Source organism: Camelina sativa, chromosome 9 (assembly GCF_000633955.1).
Source record: "Camelina sativa cultivar DH55 chromosome 9, Cs, whole genome shotgun sequence".
Taxonomy (NCBI): Eukaryota; Viridiplantae; Streptophyta; class Magnoliopsida; order Brassicales; family Brassicaceae; genus Camelina; species Camelina sativa.
This window is the reverse complement of record NC_025693.1, coordinates 30,562,913-30,584,277: the sequence shown is the minus strand read 5'-3', so window position 1 is coordinate 30,584,277 and position 21,365 is coordinate 30,562,913. Positions and strand designations below refer to the sequence as shown.

Below are 21,365 nucleotides of genomic sequence, written 5' to 3'. Positions count from 1 at the left end.
TTTTTTTTCTAAAAAAGAGAAATGTACTAACCTCAACCATAATTGTCTTTTTTGGCATATATATTTCAGCTGCTTTTAACAACATACAACTATTAGTGCGTATGTCGAAACACGAATTATCAGCAGAATGTGACAGGCAGAGTTTGACAGACAAAAATAGTTTAACTGCGTATGTCTTAATTAACGCTAATTAAACGTAAATGTTAATATATCAAGATATCTTCATCTCTTACTCTAAATTCTAAAACTAAAAACACCTACTTAATTAGTATATATATTCATGTTATCATGCGGTTATTCAACTTTTTCCACTCTCATATCGAACAATTTTGACAAATGTTTAGAAATTTAATGAAGATATATGCATCACATTGTGTTACAAACTTACAAGTAAATTTGAGTATTCAGCAATCTCTGCACGAATAAGTTTAACTTCGTACTTTTATCAAAATAATATTAAAAATATATATACGATTACAGAATTTTCTTTTAAAATGTTTCTTTTCTACTATTTTCAAAAATATAAGATATATATATATATATATAATAGTATATTAATAAGTATAATAATAGGTAAGTGTAATATGATAGATATCTATACATATATGTGTTCTCTTATTTCTTTTCATTTTTATCTTATTTCACACTATATCTATACATATATGTGTTCTCTTATTTCTTTTTATTTTTATCTTATTTTACACTATTTTTTTTAACGGCAAATTAATATATTAGATATCATAACGAGTTTATACAATACAGAAGCAAATCAAATACAACCATCATTACAAATATAAGAAATTAGGAAATTGAACATAATTTCCATGAAAATTTTACACTATTTTCATATGAAAATTTTACACTATTTTCATATGAAAATTATGCTACGTTTGAAATACAATAATAGTAATACTAATTAACGTAAGAATCTCATGTTGATATTTGAGCATGTGATGTAAACTGTTACCAAACTACAATCTTGTAGGTCATCACAATTAATAGGACAACAAATATTTCTAGAGCCCAACAGGCTCAGCAATATAGAATATATTTGTTGGTATTGTTTTTAGTTTCCTTCATAACGTATCATTTTTTGTTTGGATAAAAAGACATAGCTAGTCTTATTTATTTTATAGAATCCTTTAAAAATAGACATAAAGAATCATGTGATAAATACGAATTAGAAAGAAAAAATAATATGAACAAAGACATACGTAGCTAGGGACCGCATGCAGGGTAGATGTAGATCACAAGCAATAGGTGATACTACTATTTCCACTTAACTGAGTGTGGAGAAGGTAACTTTCCATATATATACACGTGAAAAAGGTACAAAAGAGACTTTACGAAGAAAACAATTGTGGTTATCAGAAAATATAGCGAAGGTAAAAAAATGTTTGTATGTTCCTCGAGAAGCTTGCTGTTAATGCTACCTACATAACAATGGTCCAAGTCTAATAATTATAGAATATATATAGTAAGCCAGAGCGCGCAAGTATCCGAAAAATCATGCTAATTAATTAATTAAGACTAAGATATATCGACAAGGCTACTAAAATGTGGAATTTAATATAGTGATTCACGCACAACCATATTATCGCCCAACCACTATCTAACATAATTATGTTTCTATAAACATGTGCAAACAAACAAACAAATTATACAAATCTTGAAATAATTTAGGTTCTCCCGTTTTATATTGCTTTACAAATTTTAAATGAATAAATACTAGCTTTATTTGTAGACAAGACAACTGCAAACTTAAAATTCTTCTTTTACAGTGCAATCTAAAAACTTAAGTTATTATAGTTAAATCAGAAGAGAAAATGTTGTGATGATCAACTACTATTCCCTTTTATATATAATCAGTACGGAAATGTTACAAAACGAGCAATAATTATGATATAACTACGATATTATGAAGTCATCGTATGCTATTATATAGTTTTATATATCTAATAGTATTCATGTATATCGTAGAAGATAGACCCTGTCCTATCGTGGTTGTATTGATATATAGTAATAACGCGACAGCGACAAATTTAAGTAATGACCAACTAACTAGCTGATCCATGATGACCAAAAAAGGAAGAGAAAAAAAAAAGGATATTGAAGGCGTTTTTTTTTTTTGGAATGCGATTTGATAACCATACATTATTGTTTTGGAAATTAAATTTGATCATTAAATAGTGGGACCAATATGCTAAAGACATCAAACTACTCACAGAGATAATAGGTCAATTTTTTTATATATCTTATCCTACGTGGTAGATAATTAAAGTGAGAACTACTTACTTACTGTTTACAGCCAATTGTTTCATATTATAAAATCAAAGAATTATAGGCCGAGCAAGCCAGTCGTGGCAACAAATGATGCATGGCCTAGACTAGATTAGTTGTCTTTAATTTGTGGTCGAAAGAGAGAGAGTCTGCTTTAATTTTTTTTGGGAGATACGTGTTAAGAATTCTGTAGCTATTGCTATAATTTTTTTTTTTTTTTTTTATGTTCTGTTTTTATCTTTATTTCTTTCTATTGGTATAAGCTTACAATTTTTCTTATGTAACATTTGTATATTCTCTCTATTTAGTGAAGTAAACAAGTTTAAAAATAACAATATAATCGGCTTATATACATTTTTTATTCAATATCACAAATCAGCTCTGTCGAGACGATACAAATCAGCTCTGTCGATCTTTTTGTATATCGCAATTTTGTATATTCAGCTCTGTCGATTTTTCTCCCACACCTTGAATAGGCTCTACCGTTATTGGACTTATCCTTCTTGTTTCTCCATGAGTGGGCTCTCTCGGTTGTAGGCCTCTCTTTCAACTTTCAAGTTTCAACCTCCGAGTTAAATTATTTTTTTTGGGTAGCTATTACTTATTACTTATTGCTTTTGATAACTGTGGGCTTTTTTATAATAATTATGGTGGGCAACTTTTTTGATAACTTTTAAGTTTTGGTATGTATGTTAGTATAATCATCTTAATAGTCTAGACCTAAGGACGATCATGGATCGAAATAGCTCCAAATTTTCCTTTACTGTTATGTGTTATCATTGCTGGAAATTGGCAGCACATAAGAGATGGCGTTGGAAAAATATTTGGAGACAGTGCCGGCTTAGATAGGCAGTGCGACCGCCCCGGGTTTATAAATTGAGGAGACAAATAATATAAGAATAAGGGGCACAAAAAAAAATAATACAAGATAAATGAGCACAAAAAAAGAAATAATGCAAGATAAATGGGCACAAAAAAATAATTTAAGATAAAAGAGACAAAAACAAAATTTGTAACACAAAAATAGTTCATTAAAGTATGTTTTAACGATTTAATTTTTTGGAGTCAATAACCAAAAAGACTCTTTATCTTCCATAATTATCTAACTGACTCCAACTTAGAACGAAAATAAATTCTTATAATCTTATCAAGTGTTTATATATTATCAAAATGAAATTCATATTTTTTTAACATATAACAGAGGTTAAAAAAAAATTTGGTCTTTTATTCGAACAAAAAAAAAATTTGCCCTGGGGCTCCTAAAAACCTTGAGCCGGCACTGTTTGTAGATCACGTCTAATAAGGTAAGCATAAAAAGACATGTTATCAGTGAAAACATGTCGTAGCGATCGAGATCATATATATCTCTCAAAATATTTTGTTGCCATAATTCTGTAAGTCTTCTCAGTCGGATGGAAACTATCCCAAAACACATATTCATCTCTATTTGGGCATACGTCAGCTGCAAAGTTGCATAAAACAGCAACTTCAATGAGCCCAGTTCCACAACATCCTCTATCGACCACCTTAAATCCTGTTACAAACATACAATTTCATTAACATTTTGATGAAAATAGAAATGTTGGACATTGTTCACAGTACGTAATATCAACGATTACCATATTGTTGAGGGTCTAGTATGATATCAAGAAGAGAACCATATATATCAACGTAGATTATTGTTTTCTCCCCTAAACTTCTTGACAAAGAATCCAAATTTGCAGCGAGCTTAGCATTGTAGAGCTTTGTTGCATCATTGAACCTTACAACACAATTTCTCGTTGGTCCCCCTGCTAAAGTTCTCTGTGATGGGACACATCCTAGTGGTGGTACACCAAATACTTGTATTCTTCTCGCCCCATATTCATGTAATTTCTGTGAGTACCACATCATTAAAAGACAAAAAAAAAATTACGGAAAAAACAAAGAGTTAAAAAGTAATTTTCTTCGCTCCATGAATCATTGTACCATATCAAATGATAGCTTAATAAATAATGTATAGTTAACTAATTATTGTTCATACGTACTAGAGCAAAAGATCGAGCGTTGTCGGCCATAAGAGTGGTAAAGGAAGAGACGTCATATTTATGTTGAACAGAAGGAAGACCAAAGTAGGTGTTGGTTATATCATTACTGCCGCATATAACCATGATCAAACTGTTTTGAATTATGAAATTTGTCCTTTCTTCCCCAACCATTTTCTTTAACTTCTCTATGTACTCTTCAAATAATTCCAGTTGTTGCGGTAAAGCTATTCCTCCCTTTAAAAACAAAATTAACTAGCATTTAAAAAACAATCACGTTTGTTTTATAGAGATAATGTAAGATTTTAGATGTTTGATTAATTACCGATAATTGGGTGGTGAAAGGAACGTAACCAGCACCACCAGACGCAAATGTTACACCGGTTAAGAGATCTTCTGGTTTCAAATTTGGATTTCGGTACGCCGGTATAGTTGGTTTAATTCCGAAATTTTCGGCTATGGTCACGAGCGAGATAATAATAATTATTGCAAGTTATATTATAGCTTTATAGTATCATAAAAACATCTTCGCCCTAAATCGCTTTCATGTTTCGTTTTTTTTTCCAGTTTTTAAACAACTCAAGAAAATGACACATACTTGAAAGCTAAAAGAAAAAAGAGAAAAGATAGATCACATGGTTACAGAGAAATACTCAACCACTAGATTAGATGTCCTAGACTGATCCTAGTTAATGCGTCTAATATAATCATCCATTCACATCGTCATTAAATAGTGATGGTACCATTTTTCAAGTTTCTTTGTACTACAAAAACTAGTCACTCCGTGAGATATATTCAGTACGATGTAGATGTATGATACAATAAATAGGAACTGGAAGAAAGAACAGTGAAAGGCTTTACAAGTTTTAACTTATAAGTTATATATAACACAAATTCATGAAATAAAATGTTTATTTCATGAGAAAATGTGGAAAATATATTTTAAAATTTCATGAGAAAATGGTAATCAATGTTGCATCATCAATAGAAAGAGAAGTGAAACTTACCTATAAAATCAGTCGCAACCTTGCCGTTGGAAAATCTTCCGGTAGGAACGCCACCGTCAAAATCGATGCCGTAAGGAGGATAATTGCATCTAGCCAACGTTGTCTTAATATCATCATTATTTCCGGCATCAACAATAGAATCCCCAAACACTATGATAGCCGGAATCGTTTCATTTGAGGACAGCTTCACCAAAGCGTTCGTGGTCGTCTTACCTAACAACACGAGAAAGAAGAGAACACACCAAAATAGACTCGAAGGAGAAAAAGTAACCTGATGATCAATCATACTGTGTCGTTTCATTGCTGCTCTTTGTGTTGCAACAGATTTTGTTTTATTTCGAAGCTTTTGGAGTGATGCGTAAACTGTAAAATATATATGTAAAAGCTTGGATCGGCTTGTATATGTCTTAAACATAATGAGGACTTTTGGGTTCAAAATGGCTAGCTAATAGCCTAGTCTAGAGCATTTAAAGTTGAACTAGAGTAGCATACTTCGTGATACGTAACGTAACCCTTAAAAACTGATAATAGTTATTGCACATACTGTATACTGAAATTACTAGATTTTTCATTTTTACCAAAAAGGTAAACTCAGTTTAAAAAGTTACCAATTATGACCGAAGTCTGAAACATTTTTTATACTCAGCAGGGCTTCAACCCAATTTGGGGTTTTCTTATTGGGCTTTCTTTATTCGATATTTTTTTGTTGATTTAATTGGGCCTTATATTTAATTTGTTTGTATCAACCTTGGGCCTTTTATTTGTTTTTTTTTTTTTTTTGCAATAAGTTTGAGTCCCGGCTCTGTGAATTCGAGGGCTATAATCAAATCTTTATTGGTTAGTACTATTATTGCAAAATTGGATTAGAACCTAATTTTCCGAATTTGCTAACAAAATTATAATCATATAGAAATGTGATATACATGAATCTTGTATATATAACCATCAATATCATATATGAGACAATGACAAAGCCTAGAGGAAGAGATAGCTGACAACAGTGTAATTTCTCTTCGAATTGGAATGATTATTCAATATTAATAGTGTATCGATCATGCTGAGAATAGGAGCTATATCGATTAGAAGAATCTGTCGAAATATTTATCAAAAAGTTTTGCAACTATAATTCTATAAGCTTTTTCAGTGGGATGAAAACTGTCCCAAAACACATAATCAGATCTTATGGGACACACAGCAGCTGTGTAGTTGTTGCATAGCGCAGTAACTTCTATTAGGCCGGTTCCGCAACATCCTTTATCGCCCACCTTAAATCCTATGAGATTCACAAAAATATATATATATATATATATACAATTTTGTTAAAATAAATTTTTACAAAATATGTTGAATAATATATCGGTTAAATTATATAACTAGAAAAATAAACAATGATTGATTACCATATTGTTGAGGGCTTAAAATGAGATCAAGAAGTGGACTATAGATGTCAATATAGATTATTGTTGGGTCTTGTAGAGTTGTTGACAAGGCATCAATATTTGCTGAGAGCTTAGAGTTGAAAAGTTTTGATGCATCATTAAACTTTGCAACACAATCTCTTGTAGGTCCTCCTGCTACGGTTCTCTGCGAAGGAACACATCCTATTGGTGGTGCACCAAATACAAGTATTCTTCTAGCTCCATATCCATAGAGTGTCTACCACCATATGAATAAATAGAAAAGATTTTTTAAAAATAATTAAAAGCAATGTTTAACTAATGATGACATCATAACTACTTATTAACTACTAATTAACCTTATTCGTGACATAAAACTATAGTATTATTATTACTAGCTATTTCTTTTACTACCTGAGCAAACGAGCGAGCGTTGTCGGCCATAAGAGCGGTGAAAGAATCGACGGTGTAGTGGAGCTGAACCGGAGGGAGAGCAAAGAAGTCGTTGGCGATGTCGTTACTGCCACATACAACAACGAACAAGCTATTCTTAATTATGAACTGTGTCCTCTCTTCTCCAACCATTGCCTTCAGTCTCGCTATATATTCTTCAAAATATTTCAATTGTTGCGGTAACGATATACCCCCCTTAAACAATTTAAAAAAAAAAAAAAACATTATAGTAACTTCTTTAGATGCCCTAAATTAAATGCATAAGAATTTCAAAAGTAACTACCGCTAATTTGGTTGTCAAAGGAACGTAACCAGCACCACCAGAAGCAAATGTTACACCGGTCAAAAGATCTTCTGGTTTCAAATTCGGATCTCGATATGCCGGTATATTGGGTTTGATCCCTAACTCTTCCGCTGTTAGAACAAAAATATTATGAAAAAATAAAAATTATATAATTGTTAGATTGCTACTTCTTTGGTTATATTTAATTAAGGGAAATCTAGTTATGAAATTGCATCCCAATTGCAAGGTGGCAAACTTGGTGTTTTGACTTTATTGTACACATGACATCATTGTATAGAGTAAAAAAAAAATCGAACTATTCACGGATTGCAAATCATTAGTCAAGTTATATGTATTATTTAACGAAGAAAACAAGTTTACAAGCAAACTAACCAAGAATATCACCAGGGACTTTGCCATTGGAGAATCTTCCCGTAGCAACTCCACCATCAAAATCAATGCCGTAGGGAGCATAATCGCATCTAGCTTCTGTTATCATGTCGTCGTTATTTCCAGCATCAACAATTGAATCTCCAAACACTATTACCGCTGGAACGGTCGTGTTTTCCGGGAGTTTCACTAAAGCATGTGTAGTTGTCGTAAATAAAAGCACGAGAAAGAAAGTACGCCAAAATAGCATCGACGAAGAAGCGAGACAAAAATAAGGAATGATGTGATGATGAACTGAACGCGGTCGTTCCATAGTTGCTATGACGTATTGATGTAGTGTGTTCGTGCGTAAAAACAAAACATATACTAAAAAAAACTTGATTCTTTAAAAAAGCTTGGAACGTTAACGATAGATATAAATAGTCCTCTTCTCGTTTCCAATGTAGATATTTATATATATATATATATCCATGTCTAGGTGATGTGCTTGGTTTAGTTGTTGTCATTAAACATTAATGGCACATTGACATAATTTTTTGTCCACATGTTATTCTAATATCTAAGTATGTGTTATGGGATCTAAATGGTAACATAAAAATCAAAAAAACATTCAGCAAATTTCTGCCAAATTCAGCAATTTTGCTAGATTATTTTGCCATATTTTGTCAAAAATCACAAAAAAATAATAAAAAATAGCTGAATTCAACAGTTACCATTTTAAAAATGTGAAAATTCAGGCTGCAGATTCAACAAATAAATATTAAAAATTTAAGTTAGATTCAGTAATTCAACCAGATTTCTCGTTTACCATTTAAACGGCCATAGTTAAAAAAACAACAGTTTCTAATAATTAACAACGTACTTTCCAAACAAATGCAAAGAATGAATGAAGCCCTATAAATTTTGTTTCAAAGTTACAATATTTGAATCATATATGAATAAATAAATCAGTATCCTAGGTTTTTCAATATCCAACATAAATTACGCATAGCCTTTTCTTGAAAAAACACATAGGTTTAGTTGGACGTATATTACTGTCCACCCACTAATCTTAATTGTAAGGTAAAATTATAGAAATATAAGGGATCTTGCTAGCTAGTAACCATTTCTTAGAGTTAAGATTGTCCTTCCGAAAGCTTATCAATCACATGGAGTATTAGGACTATATTATATACGATTGTCCTTCATTCAATGTTAGTTAAGATCAACACACAAATAATTGTTCACTTGCTATTTATTCAAACACATGGACGTTAATTAAGAGATTATATACTAGTAAAATAGATAAAGATTAAGTTTTTCCTAGAAAGGAACGTTGTTACGAATTGGCAATGTAGTAAAGCATAACAAACGTCACGTACTGCCTGTTTAGAGTTTTTCACTTTCACATGGAAGTGAATAGATATTTTTTTTTTTGGAAGTCAAACATGTCACCATTTCGCTTTCTTTAGGAAAAAAAGTTGAATATGAAGTTTAANATTTTAAATACCGACACTTTCCAGTTTGCGTAAAAAAAAAAAAAAAAAAATCCTATATATGGTAGTCAAAGAGCCAATTAAGTATTGTAGATGTACAATCTCATATGTCTAAAAATATATATACGTGACTTAAGATTTGTACCAAACGATGTATTTACATGTTTCTCACCTTTTATTAGCATTTCTCGAATATAGTTTCATCTAGTTATGGAGATAACTGAACAAAATTTATAAAATTATGTTTTGTTAGTTTTATACAGTGTATAATATTTAGAATACGGTAGATAATACCATCAAGTATTTTTAAATATTTGTCTACGTCACCACGTGCTTATTATACTCTTTCAAACTCTATCAATGTCTTATCGAAGTATGTGTTAACATCGGTGTTAAATGAGATAGGACCCATAATGCCACGATTCGTTCACCGGTGGAGCAGTAAATGCAAATTGAGTTTTCTTGTTTTCTTTCTAATTATGAAATAAATAACTTCAAAATCCGAAAAAATAAACACGTAACAAGTTTCCATACTATATACTTATCTCTCTCTTATCAAATCAGCTAGAGATACTATAGCCTAAACATTTAATTAAAGTACACATGATAGCAACCGTTACCGGTTTAAGTACTTTTTTTCCATGAACAAATTGCTAGTCATATAGTCAAAACTCAAAAGCTAGGAGGTTGCTTGATCTTCTATTGTCTTATCATAGTCATGACTCATGAGTCCACACATATAAAAAGAAAGGTCTTATCAATACAAAAGCAGAGTCGGATCGGGGAAGTTGGCTCTAATACTATTTTTTCCGATCGGGCAAAATCTGTTTATATCATTTTTTTTTTCTTACAAGATATGATTTCATCTGTGTGACAAAAAAAAATAGAAATTTGAATCTATGTGATATTTTTACTCACGTCAATAAAGAGGAAAAATTAGATACTGGGAGAGGGAAGTATTAAATGATTCAATCATACTTATATGATAACTCTGCAGTATATCACATCGATCGAAGACGATACGACAATTAACAGTTGTGCATTTATTCATGTCTCTTTCTGTTTAGATCAGACATATACCGAATTTTGTTCTGTTCTTAATTTAAGAGAGGTCCGCTACGCGTACTCATCTCGGTCACCTAATTTTCATGTAGTGCATAGGGTGGGGAGAGGGAGGGACCTTTACCTTTACAACGAACCATTGCGGTGAGTTTAATTCGAATATTACAAATCGCACACAAAGTTTAATGCCTATTTCATTAGTTTCTTTGTTCATATTTAATAGTCACAAATAAAAAGACAGTGTTCCAACCAATAAGTTATACTACAGTTAAGACAAAGATAAAGAGCTGGTTGTTTACTGGTGGGTTAGTCAACTTAATAAGTTGCGCCACCACATTGTTCGAGGTTAAGATTCAAGACGCGGCTAAGAATTATCCACATGTGATTCGTCTCGTATCCACATTAAAGTTTAATAACGACCCCAAACAATCTGGTATCGTGGGGCATAGAGAAACAAGTAATAAGATCCAACATTGAACTGAGTCATCCACAGATTCAGGTTCCACGCGACTTTTATCCTTAACTAGGAAATACCTAACCATATGATTATCTTTTAACTAAACAAAAACAACTAACCATATGTTCATTATAGAACGAACAATAACTAACCATATCGTCCATATCAACATCTTGGAAAAGCTTAGTTAACTAAGACCAATGCAATAAAATTCATCAATATTAATCATGGTGTTTTTTATTTCATACAACATTATATGAGTAAAATAAGCTCGTCACAATGGATCATTTCAGTTTATGAGTATATAAACGAATTTATAACAACTTCCGGCGACATGTTTCTCTTTTCCACTCTCTCTTAGCAATAGTAATGAAAAGAAGCTTGGTGTTAACGTACAATGATAATTAAAAAGAAAATAAAAGAGACAAAATACTATGCTATATGACATCTCTTTACCGTGATTTATAATATACAAATATATAATGAATAGGATATAGATATCAGTATTCTACAATCTTCTTTCTTCGTTTTTTCCAGTCCTCTTCAAGCAACTTCATTTTTCTGTCTGATGAGTGTAACAATAAAGTTTTAAAGTATGTATAAACCTGTGTATGGTCGTAGCAATAAAAATATACCGTCATTTATTTATATCAGTAATCCATCGTAGTTATATATATTCTCTATCCTTATGTTATAACGATTTATTTTGTCTATTGTTGACAGTTGTTAACTATGTTAAAGTTGAAAAAATATAAATTTTATATTATTATCATTACCTTGATATCATAAATATGAAAAATATCATGTAAATGGTAAGTGGTATTAAAAAAGAAAATGTAATAGACACTGTTCAAGGTACATTTAAGAATAATTGGACTCATATTCAAAAACTTCCCTCTCCCCTATACAGCGTTGGATACATAACATCTCTAGGAAGTGGGAACATTTTAAACAAACGTCCATACAAAAAAACAAAAACGAACGCACGTGAATTTAAAGTCACACACTTCAAATCCCCGCCAATTTCAAAGACGGCGGCGTTTGCATAAACGGGTCCTTGCTGTGTGTAAAACATCCGCTGCATTTTCACCAGTGGACGACTCAGCCTCGTCTGCCGCATTATTCTCGTCAATACCATTCATCCCCCTCTCTCTCTTTCTCACTTTCAAAAGCCTTCCCGCGAGATCTCTGCACAATTCCGATTTCTCGACCGCCATTTTCTTCCAGAGTTCGGCTTCTGTTCTTGCTTGTCTAAGACGAAGATTCATTTCTGCAGTTTGTTTCCTCATGTCTTCGATGGCTTTGTCTTTAAGTCTCATAAAATAGACGGCTCTTTCCTCCAGACTCCTTAATTGAGTATACAATTCTCTTGTCATCTGGTTCTGCACATTACTTAGTCGTAAATAAAATGTATGTTGATTGATAGTCTCAAAAAAGTGAAAAGATCATAATATAAGGTGTAGACCAATACCTGTAACATATGGTTGATGTCAAGTGCTTGTTGATAATAAGGAGCAACCAAGCCTAGAGGAATCACTGGAGGTTTCTGTGAAACTGGTCGGTTGACTGGTGTGATACTCAAAGACAAAGACAAGTCCTCTTGAGCCCCTTGCATCTTTGATAAATATGTGATACAGAACGTTTTTGTTACGAGAAAAGTGTAATTGTTGAGCCCTAATCAGGTTTGACACAAGTTTATTGAATTTATAGGAAATAATCAGGAGTGTAGAGAGACGCGAATGTTCAGAGATACAAAACGCATCTGTTAAGAAACTGATGAGTTGCGACTTCCCCCCGCCAAAACAAAACTAAGGCATCGTTTCGACTTTCGACAATAGAGCTCTGTTACTACATTGGGCTTTAAGAATAGAGATCTTTTGTCCAACAACTAAATTTAGGCCCATTAGTTGAAAAAGGAATACACGGGCCGAGCCTTATATATGACCATTAAGATTAATTTACGAATATACCCTCTATGATATTTCCATTTTTAGGATTAGGGTTTTTTTCCGTTCTCTATAATGTAAACTTTACTAAAAAGTCCTCAAAGTTACCGACTTTGCCCGAGTCGGTGGATCTCAGAATCTCAATCGTCTATAAATCCTAGACCTTACCCTATTCTTTTTCTTTGCTCATAATAACCATCGAACCTAACGCGCTTGTGAGCTCTCTTCTCATCCTACAAGCGCTAGAGGTCGAGACTCGTTTAGGGTTTCTCAAAAACTTTGGTTGGTTTACATCGAGATAGAGCTTTCTGGGTTTAATCTCCATCGATATATTCTTGTTTGGGTTGGTCGAATCTGAAAGCCAGCCTTTGGGTTATCTTTAGTTTAGGAATCGAATTCATCCCTAAATCCCCCCGATTCGATCTGAGAAAATATGTCGCGAGTTCTCACTTGCCCACCGCTTGTCCTTGCAAGGAACCAGGCGAGCGTTCGGAACTTGGTCGAATCGACTAAGGTTCGTTCAGAACCCACAAATCTGGTTTCTTGCTTGAGTTCTTTGTTTTTTTTTATTCTTCTAAAACCAAAACAATGTCTAAGTAGAATCTTTGAATTTGGTTGTCCTTCTTGTCTTTATGGCTAGAGAGTCTTAACTGCCATGTTCATATAAACTATAATCATCGCTTGTATTGTATATATAAAACTATATATTAGGTTAGGTTTACCATAGTCTCATATTAGGTATCAGGTAAGCTGCATTGTTCTAGTGATGACTATAGGTTATCTTGCATCTCCTGTGTCATGTGATATTGTTTGTTGTATTGGTGTCTCCACATTGGTGATTCTTGGGATGGTTGTGCCGAACTTGTGTTCTTTAAGACTCCGAGTCTAAAACCCTTTTATTCTAATGGATTAAAGCTTGAAAGAGTCACACATGATTCTAAAAACCCGCTCCACCGGATTGAGAAGAAGGAAAAGAAGGAGAAGAGAAAACATACTAAAGAAACTAAAGGGGAGAAGTCTCATAAACAACAGATTCTTTTATCGAAGAAAGTCTCAGATGAGTCTGACCAACTTGAGAAGAGTGGTTTGACAGAAGAGCTTGAGGCATCTCAAAACCACCACGGATATCTGTCTGATGGAAGCCAGAATAGTAAGAAGAGGAATAGAGAAGACTCTCCTCCACCTGTTGAAAGTCTCATCAAAGGTTTGTATTCATACTTATATACACAGTCAAGAACAGCATATCAATCGATATTTGTTGTTACGTGATACTAATGTATATTTGTACATTTATTTGCAGCTGCACCTGTAGCAGGTAATCCTCTACGCATTCGATTGGTATTAAAGAAACCAAAGGCGGAAGCTCCTGTTCCGCCTCGAGAGGATCTTGTTTGCTCCACTTCGGTTGCAAAGCCTCTCAGTCACCAAGATGTCATAGCAAGTTCTGTCTCATGTCCAAAAATATCTGAGCCTGAACAGAATCTGCCGTCAACATCTGTGGCTGCAATAGATGAAACAAAGAAGAGAAAGAAACACAAACCAAGCAAAGAAGATCGATACAATGCATTATTTGATGATTGGACTCCCTCTTCCATTTGTTTAGCAGACATTACTTCTTCCATGGAAGATGACGATGATTGGCTATTTGGGAAGAAGACGCAAGTGATGCCTAAGCCCAAAGCAGCAGTCAAGATTGACGAGGACATGAAGATGAGACCCAGTGATTCATCTTGGCCTAGAGCTCAGCTTTTGTCTGAAGTTGGGATTTATTCTTTACCGTACACAGTCCCATTCTAATGCTCCCAATTTTGCTCTAGATTTAGCTTAGCTTGTACATTGACTGTTTGTAACCACAATTATAATCTAACCCAATTTTGATATACCTCCTATATCGCTTTGTATCTTTTCTGTAGCCAAAGGCTTTGTAAAAAAAACCATTCAAATCAATTTGGAAACTGATTCATATCAATTGACTTTCTTGATTGATTCATATCAATTTGGAAACAAACAGTCATTGTGATCTAGACTTTGATCACAGGCCATGAACATTTGGTCACATAGTCTCTTCACAGAAAGAAAATAAACATTTTAGTCTCGTCAAATTGGCATATTTGTGTTTGATTAAGCACTAAACAAGTCTCGTGAATGAGTTATGATTTTTTTAAAAACCAAAAAATAAAACTTAAAAAAGTGAAATTGTGAAGTCTAATAATTCGTGCGACCAACTGGAGAAAAAAAAAAAACTGCTGACAGAGGAAAGAAGAAGGAAGAGAGGATGAGGACGCTCGCCGGAGTAGAAGACGAGGAGAAGTGGTTGGCGGAAGGAATCGCCGGAATCCAGCACAACGCTTTCTTCATGCATCGCGCTTTGGTCCGTTTCCTTTTTTCCTCCTCAGCTGAGTTTATTTTATTTCTCCTTTTGATCTGATTAAAAATTTCACAATTCGTCTGTCTCTCAGGACGCAAATAATCTCAGAGAAGTTCTAAAGTACTCCGCTCTGATGCTTTCGGAGCTCCGCACATCCAAACTCTCTCCTCAGAAATATTACGATCTCTGTAGATTCCATCGCCCACAACTTTTTGAATCTCTCGATTTCGTGCTTTGACCCCGTTTTTCTTATGATTTCTCTCTTCTGATTTCGGAATATTTTTAGATATGCGAGCTTTCGATCAATTGAGGCAGCTGGAGATTTTCTTTAAAGATGAGAGTAGGCATGGATTACCCGTGGTTGATTTGTATGAGCTTGTTCAACATGCCGGCAACATATTGCCCAGGATGTAAGCAGATGCTGGCTTTTGTTTTCTCTTGATCTGATAGTCTCAGTTATCTAAGCTTAGATTGGATTGAATTTGTGATATTTGACTAGAAATTGGCAGCTAGGCGCAGAATGAGATTATTTTGTTTTTCCACTTAATGGTTCTCTTATGCTGCATTGCTTGTAATTGAAACATTATGATGTTGGTCTATCAGGTATCTGCTATGTACAGTAGGGTCTGTTTATATCAAAAGCAAGCAGGCTCCTTCTAAGGATGTTCTTAAGGATCTTGTGGAGATGTGTCGTGGTGTTCAACATCCCATTCGTGGGCTTTTTTTGAGGAGTTATCTTGCTCAAGTGAGCAGGGATAAATTACCTGAGATTGGTTCAGACTACGAAGGGTGGGTTGTAATTATGTTTTTTTTTTTCTCTCTTTTTTTTCCCAATAGATTTGGTTGCTTAGCCTTTTTGTTTACTCTCCTCCTTTCAACCTTCTTGTAGAGATGCTAATACTGTGATAGATGCAGTGGAATTTGTGCTACAAAATTTTACTGAGATGAATAAGCTCTGGGTTCGGATACAGCATCAGGTGAATTTTCGATCTTTTGAAGAGTTGATGGTGGTTTATATATACGCATAGCACCTCTGCACTTGCATGCCTCTGACTGAAGCATAAATGAACGATGAAGAGCAGGCTTTTGGTCATGCAGGTTGTGTGGTGCTTGTGAATCATTGATATTGGTGAAACCTGAGCTGAGGGTGTTCCTTGGACTGCAGGGACCAGGTACTGTTCGAGAAAAGCAGGAGAAAGAGAGGAATGAACTTCGTGACCTTGTACTATCATTACCACTACTTGACTGAATTCCCTATTTTACTTATGTCACTGCCCACTAAGTTGTACTTAATTGTTTCCTCTCAGGTTGGAAAAAATCTGCATGTTCTAGGACAGATCGAAGGTGTTGACCTTGAGATGTACAAAGAGACTGTTCTTCCTAGGGTCTTAGAGCAGGTTCAGCAGCTCTTTTTTGCATCTACTACCAGTTCCTTTTTTATACATGAGTTTCAGTTACTGTATAATCTGCTAAATCTGGAAACCTTGAACAGGTCGTCAACTGTAAAGATAAGCTGGCTCAGTATTATCTGATGGAGTGCATAATTCAAGTCTTTCCTGATGAGTACCATTTGCAGACTCTTGAGGCCTTATTGGCTGCTTGTACCCAACTGATGGTGGGTAGGCTAGCAATCGAGATTTTTCTATTTCCTACTCTCCAATGCAATTCTAGTTTTTTTTTTGTTGACAATCATGCAATTCTAGTTATCTAAATGATTTGTTTGGTGCTTTCTGATTAATTCTTCTTATGCTGCCATTATCTCATGAAAGGGTCTATCTGAATTGTCTGTTTTGCCAATCACTATTTTAATTGTTTGCTAGTATTTCGGTTATTCTTTTGTTTATTTCTTGGTGACTAGGGCTTTGGCTTACCTGTTAGAAGTTTTTGAAGGAGGTCCCTGATCTCTTACACTTTGACAGAGACTCTAAGCAGGGAATCCTCAACAAAGAGCTTTTTTGTTTTCAATTCACTCTCTGCATTTTTCTCACTTGAGTTGTTTGACCCTATTCCTTCCTCTCTGACCTTAAGAAATCATTTCTCAGCCAACTGTTGACACCAAGATAGTGTTAACCCAACTAATGGACCGGTTGTCAAACTATGCTGCCTCAAGTCCAGATGTAAGTGCCTTCCGAGCTATCATTCGTTCTTTTCTCTTTTTGTGTGATGTTAGATATATATATCTTCTTATTCCAAAATTCTGGGCAGGTGTTACACGAATTTTTGCAAGTGGAAGCTTTTGCTAAATTGAGCAATGCAATTGGAAAGGTGGGCTCTATTAAAGAAAAATCTATTATGAATGCAAATTTCTTTTGGCTATTGGATACTTGAATCATAACGGCTCTTAGAATAGTCCTATGTAGGTCCTCAGTACAATAATTTTTATTTGTCATGCTATTTTCCATTCTTCGCTCATCTTCTCTTAATCAACTCTTTATTAAGCATTGTCGAATCAGTTACTTCCTTAGACATATGATGGAAAATAGGCCACTTTCGTCTGAAAATTTATGTCCTCTAGTTGTTAGATTTGAGAGTTTAGTATTTAGAATAGGGGCGCATGTAAACTTATGCTGAACTTAAAATGAAAAACCTTTAAAACATCAAGCTGTAAAATTGCTGGATGATGCATCTAGTTTAATTTGATGTCGAACCTTTTTTCCCGGTCATCCAATTGCCTCAGTTCATATTGTAAATTCTGTAGGTAAGTATACTTAATGCTTTGGGTGTTTGCTTTTTCCAGCCTCACTGCATTTGATGCTTTGTTTATATCTATATGACGTATGTACTTGGTGTGGGCTGCAGGTGATAGATACACAGCTTGAGATGCCTATTGTTGGAGCTATGACTCTGTTTGTCTCTCTTCTGACTTTTACTCTCCGGGTTCATCCTGATCGGCTTGACTATGTGGATCAAGTATTGGTATGGTATCCTTTCGTGGCCATATGTTTCTAAATTTAATTCAATGTTGTCTTTGTAGCTTGTATCTACACTAAATAGTTTTTATTTCGATTTTCAGAATCAGATTGGTTTCATTGTGAATGGAAATGCATTATTAATGTTTCATGATTACTTGAATCTGATGTAGCATCGAAGTCAAACTAACTCCTGATCCGAAAACTTTGTAGGGTGCATGTGTAGTTAAACTTTCCAGTGTGCCCAAGCTGGAGGACGCCCGTGCAATGAAACAAGTTGTTGCACTTCTGAGTGCTCCTTTAGAAAAATACAGTGACATCGTTACAGCTCTTACATTGTCAAATTATCCGCGTGTCATGGATCATCTTGATGATGGAACGAACAAAGTAATGGCAATGCTTATTATTCAAAGTATAATGAAAAATGATTCGTGTATATCAACTGCCGATAAGGTATATACTACTTGCTCTCTTCATTTAAAGATATAAATATTTCTACTGTGATAATATGCTAATTTTGTTCACTAGGTTGAGGTGCTGTTTGAATTGATAAAAGGACTTATAAAAGATTTGGATGGAACCAACGTGGAGGAGGTGCTGTCACTAATCCCTTCTTCTTCTTTTTTTTTTTCCCCATGTGGTTTTGCAATAAGCAACTCCTATCAGCTCTAATTTAGCACCTTGATTCTGATGGATTTTCTGTGTTTTTCTTTAGCTTGACGAGGAGGATTTCCAAGAGGAACAAAATTCAGTTGCCCGTCTCATACATATGCTTGATAATGAAGAACCAGAGGAGATGCTAAAGGTTAGACATCATAAATTTACTAATCTTTCGGGTTCAATATGCATTTTGCTCCCGGACCTGTTGTCTGCCCATGATTTTGTTTGATATGTATGGAATTGTTAAAGCTACTTGTTCGGTTAACCTCAACATGGTTTTTACTTAATTGTTCCTTGGAAGTGTACATCTTTTTCTGTCGCTTCACTCACCCAGAACATCCTACTGTCCCCATGCTCCACTACTCTGAAGCGGCCCTGCATTTCTATATTGACCTGTAAACTGGTTTCAGGCCCATTGGCGTTCGTTTTGCAGAAGTCAATAGATAAAACAAGGGCTATGAGGCCATGGTTTCTTTTTAGATTATTAACCCTAACTTATGAGCAAACGAATATCTTAACCAGGTATTTAACTGCTATGCAGATCATATATGTTGTGAGAAAGCATCTTATGACAGGAGGACCTCAACGCTTGCCTTTTACCGTTCCCCCGCTTGTTTTTTCTGCAGTTAGGGTATAGCTCTTATGTTCCCTATAATATGCTTATAGCTGTGGATATATATTCTGCTTTGAGACAAGTGGTTGACTTGAAGAGTTGCTTAAATGTTTCTGTCACAGCTGGTCAGGCAGCTAGAAGCCCAGGGTGGAGATATAGCAGGAGAAGATGTTCCAGCAACCCTGAGAAAGATTTTTCAAATTCTCAACCAGGTTTGTGAGCTTTCGTTTTTTTATTTTCATATAATAGAGAAACATGTGTTATTACTTCATGAGTTAGATGATATTTCTTGTGAATCGTTTATCTGAATTGACTCTTTGATAAATTCATATTATCTCTTTCATAAACCATTTCTAAGTGTTTAACTTGAAGCACTCTACTGTGTATTTGACATATTAAATAGTTCAAGTATCAATCAAAACTGATGCATTTTTTCAATATCAGTTTGTTTGTGATAGTTTTACTTTCTCTATGAGCTGTTTATTACACATTTAATCTTCAATATCTTATGTAATCCATTTAACATGTGCTTTATTTCAGACAATCGAAGCTCTTTCCTCAGTTCCATGTCCTGAACTGGCTCTAAGGCTCTACCTCCAATGCGCTGAGGTAAGATATAGAGTAACCAAGAAAATCTGGAAAACCTTTGAACAAATGTAGTTACGATTTCATAGCCATTTTTATAATATGTAGGGGGTCCAGTAATTTGTTGTGATCATAGTTCACCTGTAGGCAAGGCGTAATCTGACATAGCATTTTCAATATTTTGTCTCATTTTGGATTAATGATCAGGCTGCAAGTGATTGTGATCTTGAGCCTGTTGCTTATGAGTTTTTTACCCAAGCATTTATATTATACGAGGAAGAAATCGCGGTAATTTCTTTATTCTTTTATTTGTGAACTGTACACAAAGATAACTCAAAGTCTCTCCAAAACCTTTATACTTTCATTTTTCTTGTGCTGCATTGTATAGGACTCAAAGGCACAGGTAACTGCGATTCATCTGATCGTAGGAACTTTGCAAAGGATCAATGTTTTCGGTGTTGAAAACAGAGACACCTTGACACATAAAGCAACCGGGGTAGATGTTTATGTTCAATGCTTCCCATAAACCTTTCTTTTCAACTATTGTCCAAACTGTAAGTTGGATTTTCCTTGTGAGCAGTACTCAGCAAGGCTTTTAAAGAAGCCTGATCAATGTCGAGCGGTATATGCATGCTCTCACCTCTTTTGGGTCGATGATCCAGAGGGTATTAAAGATGGAGAAAGGTAAGTGCTTTTCTTCTTTCATAACTCTCATACTTTTAAGTCCACAACTACCTGATTCTCGATATAATTCTGTAGAGTTCTTCTGTGTTTAAGACGTGCACTGAGGATAGCTAACGCGGCTCAACAAATGGTTAATGCAACCAGAGGTAGCAGCGGACCAGTCACGCTGTTTGTAGAAATCTTGAACAAGTCAGTATACTGAACCAATTAAAAACAAAACATCTGACATTGATTCATCATACACAAAGCAGCATCTCAATACTAATAATGGGTTTTCATATACAACAGGTATCTTTACTTCTTTGAGAAAGGGAATCCACATATCACTCCATCGGATATACAAAGCCTCATAGAGTTAATCAACACCGAGATGCTAAGCGACAACGGTAACACAACAATCCACTCAGATCCCTTCTTTTCAAGCACATTGCGTTACATAAGGTTCCAAAAACAGAAAGGTGGTTTGATGGGTGAGAAATATGACCTCATCAAGTTGTGAGTTAGACCTGCGACACAGTCCTCGTCAAATCCCGAGAGGAATTTTCTGTAATTTCCGAAAAACACTGAAAAGGATGTCTGTACACTGCTTGTTTTCTTTTCGGTCCATGAAAAAAATGGAGATGGCATTTGTAATTTTTATTTTCTTTGTTCCTAGTACTCACCTGTGTGTATAGAATCCACGTTTCTGTAAACCATTCTTTGAATCAATGCCTCAATTCAACGTTGTTTCTATTGTATACATCACAATACGTTTTAAGTTGTCTGAATATGA

At 34.4% G+C, this 21,365-nt stretch overlaps 5 protein-coding genes across 9 annotated transcripts; 2 read left to right on the top strand and 3 right to left on the bottom strand.

The window, feature by feature from the left end:
- LOC104713253 (GDSL esterase/lipase EXL2-like) lies at positions 3,509 to 5,664 on the bottom strand. Its single transcript, XM_010430337.2, has 5 exons — positions 5,312 to 5,664; positions 4,630 to 4,760; positions 4,308 to 4,541; positions 3,900 to 4,155; positions 3,509 to 3,814 (listed from the first exon to the last, which is right to left on the bottom strand). Exons 1-5 carry the CDS (start codon positions 5,610 to 5,612, stop codon positions 3,636 to 3,638), a joined length of 1,101 nt encoding a protein of 366 aa, XP_010428639.1. The 5' UTR covers positions 5,613 to 5,664; the 3' UTR covers positions 3,509 to 3,635.
- LOC104713251 (GDSL esterase/lipase EXL1-like) lies at positions 6,230 to 8,251 on the bottom strand. The gene is made up of 5 exons (XM_010430336.2): positions 7,838 to 8,251; positions 7,445 to 7,575; positions 7,123 to 7,356; positions 6,712 to 6,967; positions 6,230 to 6,584 (listed from the first exon to the last, which is right to left on the bottom strand). Exons 1-5 carry the CDS (start codon positions 8,145 to 8,147, stop codon positions 6,391 to 6,393), a joined length of 1,125 nt encoding a protein of 374 aa, XP_010428638.1. The 5' UTR covers positions 8,148 to 8,251; the 3' UTR covers positions 6,230 to 6,390.
- Positions 11,635 to 12,490, bottom strand: LOC104713250. Its single transcript, XM_010430335.1, has 2 exons — positions 12,300 to 12,490; positions 11,635 to 12,210 (listed from the first exon to the last, which is right to left on the bottom strand). Exons 1-2 carry the CDS (start codon positions 12,441 to 12,443, stop codon positions 11,854 to 11,856), a joined length of 501 nt encoding a protein of 166 aa, XP_010428637.1. The 5' UTR covers positions 12,444 to 12,490; the 3' UTR covers positions 11,635 to 11,853.
- LOC104713249 lies at positions 12,913 to 14,721 on the top strand. Its single transcript, XM_010430334.2, has 3 exons — positions 12,913 to 13,288; positions 13,690 to 13,978; positions 14,075 to 14,721. Exons 1-3 carry the CDS (start codon positions 13,208 to 13,210, stop codon positions 14,569 to 14,571), a joined length of 867 nt encoding a protein of 288 aa, XP_010428636.1. The 5' UTR covers positions 12,913 to 13,207; the 3' UTR covers positions 14,572 to 14,721.
- Positions 14,979 to 21,330, top strand: LOC104713248 (vacuolar protein sorting-associated protein 35B). 5 transcript variants are annotated; one of them, XM_010430332.2, is made up of 22 exons: positions 14,979 to 15,145; positions 15,234 to 15,330; positions 15,429 to 15,552; positions 15,746 to 15,931; positions 16,032 to 16,119; positions 16,308 to 16,364; positions 16,450 to 16,539; positions 16,635 to 16,757; positions 17,185 to 17,259; positions 17,348 to 17,407; positions 17,942 to 18,058; positions 18,265 to 18,504; positions 18,580 to 18,645; positions 18,767 to 18,856; positions 19,253 to 19,342; positions 19,447 to 19,536; positions 19,865 to 19,933; positions 20,117 to 20,197; positions 20,298 to 20,405; positions 20,490 to 20,593; positions 20,687 to 20,782; positions 20,882 to 21,330. In XM_010430332.2, the coding sequence occupies exons 1-22, from the start codon at positions 15,050 to 15,052 to the stop codon at positions 21,090 to 21,092; spliced, it is 2,358 nt and encodes a 785-aa protein (XP_010428634.1). In that variant the 5' UTR covers positions 14,979 to 15,049; the 3' UTR covers positions 21,093 to 21,330. The 5 variants fall into 5 exon arrangements, with proteins under 5 accessions (XP_010428634.1, XP_010428633.1, XP_019085024.1 ...); XM_010430331.2 differs by having other exon boundaries at positions 20,669 to 20,782; XM_019229479.1 differs by lacking the exons at positions 14,979 to 15,145; positions 15,234 to 15,330; positions 15,429 to 15,552 and having other exon boundaries at positions 15,862 to 15,931; positions 16,241 to 16,364; positions 20,669 to 20,782; positions 20,882 to 21,092.

Excerpts from the sequence above, each read along its gene's own strand:
- LOC104713253 (XM_010430337.2), bottom strand. The coding sequence starts at position 5,612 with ATGAAACGACACAGTATGATTGATCATCAGGTTACTTTTTCTCCTTCG. Across the intron at positions 4,761-5,311 it reads GGTTGCGACTGATTTTATAG|CCGAAAATTTCGGAATTAAA; the intron begins GTAAGTTTCACT and ends TCGTGACCATAG. Across the intron at positions 3,815-3,899 it reads ACTAGACCCTCAACAATATG|GATTTAAGGTGGTCGATAGA; the intron begins GTAATCGTTGAT and ends TGTTTGTAACAG.
- LOC104713251 (XM_010430336.2), bottom strand. The coding sequence starts at position 8,147 with ATGGAACGACCGCGTTCAGTTCATCATCACATCATTCCTTATTTTTGT. Across the intron at positions 7,576-7,837 it reads AGTCCCTGGTGATATTCTTG|CGGAAGAGTTAGGGATCAAA; the intron begins GTTAGTTTGCTT and ends TTGTTCTAACAG. Across the intron at positions 6,968-7,122 it reads ACGCTCGCTCGTTTGCTCAG|ACACTCTATGGATATGGAGC; the intron begins GTAGTAAAAGAA and ends ATATGGTGGTAG.
- LOC104713250 (XM_010430335.1), bottom strand. The coding sequence starts at position 12,443 with ATGCAAGGGGCTCAAGAGGACTTGTCTTTGTCTTTGAGTATCACACCA. Across the intron at positions 12,211-12,299 it reads ACATCAACCATATGTTACAG|AACCAGATGACAAGAGAATT; the intron begins GTATTGGTCTAC and ends AGTAATGTGCAG.
- LOC104713249 (XM_010430334.2), top strand. The coding sequence starts at position 13,208 with ATGTCGCGAGTTCTCACTTGCCCACCGCTTGTCCTTGCAAGGAACCAG. Across the intron at positions 13,289-13,689 it reads ACTTGGTCGAATCGACTAAG|CTTGAAAGAGTCACACATGA; the intron begins GTTCGTTCAGAA and ends AATGGATTAAAG. Across the intron at positions 13,979-14,074 it reads TGTTGAAAGTCTCATCAAAG|CTGCACCTGTAGCAGGTAAT; the intron begins GTTTGTATTCAT and ends ATTTATTTGCAG.
- LOC104713248 (XM_010430331.2), top strand. The coding sequence starts at position 15,050 with ATGAGGACGCTCGCCGGAGTAGAAGACGAGGAGAAGTGGTTGGCGGAA. Across the intron at positions 15,932-16,031 it reads ATTGGTTCAGACTACGAAGG|AGATGCTAATACTGTGATAG; the intron begins GTGGGTTGTAAT and ends ACCTTCTTGTAG. Across the intron at positions 16,540-16,634 it reads TTCCTAGGGTCTTAGAGCAG|GTCGTCAACTGTAAAGATAA; the intron begins GTTCAGCAGCTC and ends AACCTTGAACAG.